The sequence below is a fragment of the Ochotona curzoniae genome, unplaced genomic scaffold (genome assembly GCF_017591425.1).
Source record: "Ochotona curzoniae isolate NIBS_2020 unplaced genomic scaffold, NIBS_Ocur_1.0 scaffold_1852, whole genome shotgun sequence".
Lineage (NCBI taxonomy): Eukaryota > Metazoa > Chordata > Mammalia > Lagomorpha > Ochotonidae > Ochotona > Ochotona curzoniae.
The window spans coordinates 12,035,516-12,043,781 of NW_024467087.1; the positions used below are offsets into that span (position 1 = coordinate 12,035,516).

At 46.5% G+C, this 8,266-nt stretch overlaps 1 protein-coding gene across 1 annotated transcript; it reads left to right on the top strand.

The window, feature by feature from the left end:
• Nucleotides 1-318: 318 nt before the first annotated feature.
• LOC121169321 (alpha-enolase-like) lies at nucleotides 319-1,969 on the top strand. The gene is given in 2 exon segments (XM_040999885.1): nucleotides 319-1,000; nucleotides 1,003-1,969. Coding segments are annotated over 2 exon segments (1,221 nt in total). The 5' UTR covers nucleotides 319-450; the 3' UTR covers nucleotides 1,674-1,969.
• The last annotated feature ends 6,297 nt before the right edge of the window (nucleotides 1,970-8,266 follow it).

Genomic DNA, 8,266 nt, shown 5'->3' on the forward strand with positions numbered 1-8,266 from the left:
GCTGTGATTATGTCATTGCTACTGGCCTATCAGGTAGCGCCAAGTGGACCCACGGGGAGAAGTGATTGGTGGAGAACTGTATATAAGCCGCCCGTTCGTTGTGTGTTCCGGTTGCGGTGGCGGCTCCTGTTTTTCCAGACCCTCCAGAGAGTTCCTCGTCGTTTTAGTGTCCCTGCTGGAAGGCAGCAAATAAATCTTTAAAAAAAAACAAAAACAAAAACAAAACAGTATTCAACTTGTCAGGGAAAAAAAGCTCTTCTGACAGTTGGACTATGTAAAAAAAAACTCTCATAAAAAATAATAACAACTTTTCTCTCCTCACGCTCGCGTTGGTGTCTGCAGCACCCTCGGCTTCTCCCTTGTGCTTCAGAGTGCAGCGTCCAGAAAACCACCATGTCTATTCTCAAGATGTGTGCCTGAGAGATCTTTGATTCTAGTGGGAATCCGACCATGGAAGTTGATCTCTACACCTCCAAAGGTCTCTTCCGAGCTGCTGTGCCCAGTGGAGCTTCCACTGGCATCTGTGAGGCCCTGGAGCTGAGGGACAATGACAAGACCCGCTACATGGGGAAGGGTGTCTCAAAGGCTGTTGAGCACATCAATAAAACTATTGCGCCTGCCCTGGTTAGCAAGAAATTGAACGTTGTCAAGCAGGAAAAGATAGACCAGCTGATGATCGACATGGACGGGACTGAAAACAAATCCAAGTTTGGTGCGAATGCCATCCTGGGTGTGTCCCTTGTTGTGTGCAAAGCCGTTGCCGTGGAGAAGGGGGTCCCCCTGTATCGCCACATTGCTGACCTGGCTGGTAACTCGGAAGTCATCCTGCCAGTCCCAGCCTTCAATATCATCAATGGTGGCTCGCACGCCGGCAACAAGCTGGCCATGCAGGAGTTTATGATCCTGCCTATCGGAGCAGCCAACTTCCGGGAAGCCATGCGCATTGGGGCTGAGGTCTACCACAACTTGGAAAATGTCATCAAGGAGAAATACGGCAAGGATTTCTCAGCGATGAGGGCGGGTTTGCTCCCAACATCCTGGAGAATAAGGAAGCCCTGGAGTTGCTGAAGAATGCCATTGCAAAGGCCGGCTACACTGATAAGGTGGTCATCGGCATGGACGTGGCTGCCTCTGAGTTCTTCAGGTCCGGCAAGTACGACCTAGACTTCAAGTCTGCAGATGATCCCAGCTGCTACATCACACCCGACCAGCTGGCCAACCTGTACAAGTCCTTCGTCAAAGACTACCCAGTGGTGTCCATCGAAGACCCCTTTGACCAGGATGACTGGGAAGCTTGGCAGAAATTCACAGCCAGCACGGGCATCCAGGTGGTGGGGGACGATCTCACCGTGACCAACCCAAAGCACATCGCCAAGGCCGTGGAACAGAAGTCCTGCAACTGTCTGCTGCTCAAAGTGAACCAGATTGACTCCGTGACTGAGTCCCTGAAGGCGTGCAAGCTGGCCCAGTCCTACGGCTGGGGCGTCATGGTGTCTCATCGCTCTGGGGAGACTGAGGACACCTTTATCGCCGACCTGGTGGTGGGACTGTGCACTGGGCAGATCAAGACTGGAGCACCGTGCCGGCCTGAGTGCCTGGCCAAGTACAACCAGCTGCTCAGAGTTGAAGAGGAGCTGGGCAGCAAGGCCAAGTTTGCTGGCAGAAACTTCTGAAACCCCCTGGCTAAGTAAGCTGCAGGCCAGCGATCCCGAGCGCTCAGTCCCCACCGGCTGAGCAGATCTGCCCAGCAGTGGTGCAGGCAGCTCCGGGTCCTGAGCAGTGCTCGCGGGGCCTATGGTAGTTAGCTCCCCTCTCCCGTCACCGCAGAAGCCACGCTTGACCACCTGGCCCCAATGGCAGCCCACACTCTGTATCTCAACTTTGGCCCGGTTGATCCTCCCTTACCAAGCACCTCCCTGGTCATCTCCATCTCACCAGTGGGTGTAAATGCAAAATAAAAACCTGTGACCATGAAAAAAATATAATAATAACAATAAAAAAGAAAAAATAATAGACACAAGGTAAGCCTGAAACAAATGTAAGGAAAGTGAAAGTATGTGCAATCACAAATGAAAATATGGATTTTTAAAAAATTTCAACATAGAAGAGTAGGCACTGTGACAGAAGATTGAGCTCCCTATGGAAGTCCCAACCATTTCATTTCCCATTCAGCTCCTTGCAAATGCACCTAGGAAAGGAGCGGATGATGGCCCATACTCTTGTTTCTTGCCAACAATATAAACCATCCTGCCACCCTGGATGGAATCCCTGGCTCCTGGCTTTAGCCTGGCCCAACCTCAAGTATTGTGCTCATTTGGGAAGTGAACCAAAAGATCTCCCATTTCTCTCTCTCTCTCAAATAAAATCAAATAATTCTTTTAAAGCTACTGTACAATGCAGCAATTATATTCCTAGGGAAACTACAGTGCATGTCTTAACAAAAACTTGATGCAAATGTTTATAAAACACTATTCATAATAGCCAAAAAGTAGAACTACTTAAATATCTACCAATAGAAGATTAGATAAGCCAAAAGCAGTATATTGATAAAGTAGAAATATTATTCAGTAATATCAAAGACTGAATGTGGTACATGACACAACATGGATGAACCTTGAAAATGAATTGATCAGTGAAAGGAGCCAGACACAAAAATTCACCTATCATATGACTCCATTTATACACGAGTACACTTTAGGAAAAGCCATAGAGAGAGATTGGAGGGGGGATATTGAGAGCAACTGCTTAATTGAGCACAGGTTTTCTTGTTGACGTGACAAAAATGTTCTAATATTAGATAACAACAATGGTTACACAATCCTGTGAATACACTGAAAAGCATTGGGTTGGACACATTAAATGGGAGAACTGTATCTCAGTAAAGTAAACCTAATCAAAAAGGAAAGAAGCAATTTGGACAGGATAGCAGGTGGTATATGATCATATCTCTCTTTGAGAGATCTGACACCTGGGACTTTCCAACAGACAACCAGATGCAATGGTGAGCCTGTAAGCACAGCTAGATTGAAACTCCTATTCTCTTAACCACTGGGTTTCTGAAGGACACACCGATATGGTTGATCAAGCACCCGAACAACACCACCAGCAGTTTCAGCCTTTCCCAGGCTTGGGGAGACATCTTGAGCTATGAAGAATAGAGTTGTGACTTTACATGTCAGTCAGTGGAATCTCCAACTACCTAAGCCCATGGATAGATGAAGGTCGCCAGCTAACAAGAAATACCAGCCACTGGGAGCTGGGAAATGGAGGTCATGGAATCAAATCGCAGTGTTACCACCTGAGAAAGATGAAAGGCATGTAGGAAGCAATTTAAATTTGTCAAATTAAACACAAACATGTTATTCTACTTTAACTTTGGGCTAATTCACAATCTACTTATTTAAAGCTAAGGGTACCCCTCCCCCCAAGTATGTACATGGTCTTTGTTCTTACGCAAGTAGTTATGCCTTGTATTGTTTCCAGCTCATGTCACTTGTTGACATACTGATGAGCATTTTGAAGACATGACAAATGTAAAAATATAAAACATGATATCCAAAAAATGCTATCAACACAGTACCTGGTGGAGTATTGGCATTTCCTTTCTGATGCCAGGACTGACTGGGAGCTGCATTCACAGTCATTGCCCAAGCATCACCTGAATGTTATACTAGCCCAGGAGAAGACTTAAATTCACAATTCAAAGCATGGTTTCTACTCAATACTGACTTTTTGCAGCATTGTAAAGTTGAAAAATCCTAGTTTGAGCCATTGCAAGTTAGAGACTAGCTTGTAATCACCTTATATGGTGAGACCAGCAATGTGTACAAACTGCTGATTTGAGAAGGGCTACTATACAAATGGAGAAGACAGGCATACTAGGCCCTGATCTAAGAGAAGCCATTTGTTTTCCCACATGCAGATGCCTCAGGCATTAGTGAACACATGTCAGAGAGATGAAAAAGCATCTGTTAGCCCTACAATAGGGTCAGTGGACATTGGTCAAGAGACCAAGTTCACTTCTTGGACACATTCAATCTTAGTAGAACTGTTTGCCTGAATGACTGAACCTGGAATGGAAAGCTGTTTGGATCCCAGATCCTCTCAACTATTCTCAGGCACTCCAGGTGACATGCTTTGGTTTTTAGCTGCTGCCAATGATACAGTTTTGGCATTCACATCTTTTGTCAAGTATGGGTGAGAATAGTGACTTTCTGTAACCATAAAGTGTGGCAGGAATGACTGTGCATCACTTCTGTGACTGCTTAGCATGAGATTGTGACTTGCATCTTGTTGGCATATGACATTGCCTACTCAGCTTACACGCATGATGACATATGTGTTGGTAAAAGTCCATGTTAGCGACTATCTGACAGCAACCACAAGAATATACAAGTATGTCCTACAGCAGGTGAGTCTCAGACAAGACCACAACACCAGCAGGTGGCTTTGTAAGACCCTGGAGCTGAGGACCTAGCCAGGTATGGTAATAAGAAGCTGGATTTCTAAAGCTTTGAACAATAGCTATGCATCATTTTAAGCTGTTTTTTGTTTTCTTTTTGTGCAGGTGGGAGCAGACCTAAATGCCAATACCATCTTGTTAAGAATATTATATTTCTGTTTTCCTTGAGGGAAGTAGAGTGAACACTAAGGTGACAAATACTGCCAATGCCATGGCATGGTAGGTTAAGCCTCTGACCATGGTGCCAGCATCACATCGGGGCGCTGGTTCAAGTCCTGACTGCTCCATTTCCCACCATGATCGTTATTTATGGACTGGGAAAGCAGCAGAGAATGGCTCAAGTCCTTGAGATGCTACACCCATGTGAGAGACGTGGAAGAGGCTCCTGGCTCCTGGCTTTGGATTGATTCAGCTCCAGTTATTGCATTCATTTGGGGAGTGAAACAACAGATGGAATCTCTCTCTCTCTCTCTTTCTCCCTTCCTGTAATTCTGCCTTTCAAAGAAATAAAATAATCTTTTAAAAAGTATGATGTGGGGATCAGTGTGATAGCCTAGTAACCAAAACCCTCGCCTTGTATCTGCTGGGATCCCATATGGGTGCCAGTTTGTATTCTGGCTGCTCCACTTCCCATCCTGCTCCTGCTTGTGGCCTGGGAAAGCAGCAAAGGACGGCCCAAAGCCTCGAGACGCTGAATCCGCGTGGGAGACTCGGAGGAAGTTTCTAGATCGGCTTAGCTCTAGCTGTTGCGGTCACTTGGGGAGTGAATTGGTGGATGGAAGATCTTTATGTATCTCCTTCTTTCTGTACATCTGCCTTTTAAAATAATAATGAATAAATCTTTCTAAAAAGTATGATGTGATAGCTGAGATTTTCTTTATAATTCTTCAGTAGAAATTGAGTGTAATTAGACAGGGAGAGGAGTTCTGAAGAATGGATCATCGAAAAGTTCATGGAAAGTGCTTATTATGAAGAAATTACACCTTTCAAGTTGTTTGCACCAAAATAAACATTTTTTAAGTCCATCTTTCCACACAATTTTTAAGAGATTTATTCATCTTCAAGGACAGATCCACTGCCTTGCATGAGATGTGGTGTGCAGTCAGCCTGCAGCCAGCCGCTCCTAACCACAGCTGCAGCTTCCTCGCCCCACGCGGGACCTTTGTGTGGGAGAGACTGAATCTGCTCAAGAGAGGAACGAGGCCGTAGGGGCGTGGCCATTTGGGCTTTATTCAGATCTTTGAGAACCACATTTGATATGGGGTTCTCTACTGAGTAGGCCAAGGTTTTGCAACAACTTCTCCCTCTGCCCAACATTGCTTCTCTCCCCTGCCTCTCAGCCTCTCACAAATGATTATCGCTAATAAATACTGTGGATCCCAAGCTCCAACTCTGTGCTCGGTTTCCAGAGATGCCGACCCATGACAGCTGGTGCCGAGAGGGATCTGAGACGGCAGCCAGTGGGGGCTTTTAGGGCTGGAGCACTCTTGCCGTAGGGGAAATGGGAGCTTTCTCACCAGGACTTGGTGCAGCAGGTGGCTCGTGGCACCAGACAGCAGTACAATTATTTGTTTTTATTGCAATATGTGATTTCACTGGGAAAATGCATATTAAGAAGCAAATGTGGTTCCCTTGAAGAAAACATACCAAAGCTCGGGTAAACTTAAAAATGACCCGGATCTGATGGCTCAAAGGTTAAGTCTTCACCTTGCAAGGGCCAGAATCCCATAGGGGCACCAGTCTGTATCCCGGCTGCTCCACTTCCCATCCAGCTCCCTGCCTGTGACCTGGGAAAGCAGTCGAGGACGGCCTAACATCTTGGAGTACTGCACTGACGTGGGAAACTCTGGCTCCTGGCTTAGGATCAGCTCAGCTCCGGCCATTGTGACCATTTGCGGAGTTAACCAGCAACTGGAAGATATTTCTGTCTCTCCGCTCTGTGAACAAGTTCTGCTTTTCCAATTACAAATAACATTTTTAAAAGCTTAAACAAAATTTAATAAATGCATAAATAAATAGCCTAGATAAAAGCAGAAAAGGCTAGAATTGTGGCATGATGGGTTAAGCTGCCAATTGCAATACTAGCATCACAATAAGGGGAAACTTTTGAGTCCCAGCTGCTTCAATTTTAATTCAGTTCCCTGCTAATTACCTGGGAAAGTGATGGGGGATGGCCCAAGTGCTTGGGGTGTGCATCCATGTGGGAGACCCAGAAGAAGTTCCTGGCTCCTGGCTTCAGCCTGGGCCTGCCCTGGCTATTGTGGCCATCTGGGGAGTAAGCCAGCAGGTGGAAGATCTGACTGTTTGTCTCTCCCCCACCTTTCCTCTCACTGCCTTTCAATTAAACAAAATAAATCTTTTCAAAAAGGGTAAGTGGGGAGGTAAATGTATATTACCTGATAAAAGCTCCCTGCTTCTGACACCAATACCCTGTGGAGTGGGAATCACAAGTGTCAAATGCAAGCCTTGAGAGCAGCTGTAACACCTGTTCTCCAGTGCAGGGGCAGCTGACAACCTGAAAGTTGTCAGGGCAGTTATCAGAAACATGTGAGCAAACAACAGCTCCCAACAAGGAAGGAAAATACATATTTTTTTTCTATTTTTTAAAGATTTATTTATTTTTATTGGAAAGGCAGATGTACAGAGAAGAAGAGAGACAGAGAGGAAGATCTTCCATCCAATGATTCACTCCCCAAGTGACTGTAAAGGCCGGTGCTGTGCCAATCCGAAGCCAGGAGCTCAGGAACTTCTTTCTGGGTCTCCCACGTGGGTGCAGGGTCCCAAGGCTTTGGGTCATCCTCGACTGCTTTCTCAGGCCACAGGCAGGGAGCTGGATGGGAAGTGGAGCTGCCGGGATTAGAACCGGTGCCCCTATAGGATCCTGGCATGTTCAAGGTGAGGACTTTAACCGCTATACTATTGTGCCGGGTCCGGAAAATACATAATTTATCAAAACAAACTTTTAATAGACGGAGAAGCCTCTCGGTGCTCTGGGCTCGAAATCATCCCCTTTTCCACATTCACAAAGCCGCCGAGGGATGCCTGGGCTGAGTTGGAGGCCTAAGGGCAAGGGCTACTCCATGGGGCGTGCCAGGCACCCACTGTGCTGGCAGACGGGGAGACGGCAGCATATAAAGGAGAGATTTATTTTTACTCTGTTTGTTTTCAGGGAGGTTAGGGAGATCACTGGACTCCAGGAGGGTTGGGGCTGGGCTTTGACCCCTCATAGGATAAGAGACAGTGAAGGCTGTGCGAGCATCCTGTGTCCTTGAGCATGAGAGTTAACAAGGGGCTGATCCAAAGAGTTTGTTGCCATGGAATCAGTGTGACTTAACATTCTCTTGCAGTTTTTTTCCCCCTCAAAATCCAAGTGAATGAGGAATTGGAGGAAGGGCCCCACAGGACAGGCACTGTACCAGCTTTTCAGCTTCCAAGGAGCTCTAGAGGTGATACATACGTTTGCTAGATGCCAGTGAAGTTGAGGATGACAATCTGAGCAATGGGCCACCACTGGACTCTGGCTGGTATCCTCACTGGTCAGACCGAAGCAGTGTGTACAACACATTTGGTAATCCTACTCCTTCTGAATTGGTTCCACCTGTTCAAGCACGTGTCGGGCATGTAATTGCAGCTACCTCAGGTGACTGTTGGCAGTAATCATGGGCCTGCTCCCCATCGTGCATGTGCAGGTGCACATGCAAGTCCTCACCAGCAAAGAAAGACTTCTTGGTGGGGTCGGAGCACAGACAAACCTGTCAGTCTCTGAGCATGTGGAAGGTGAATGCAAAACAGTCCTCAGAGCTG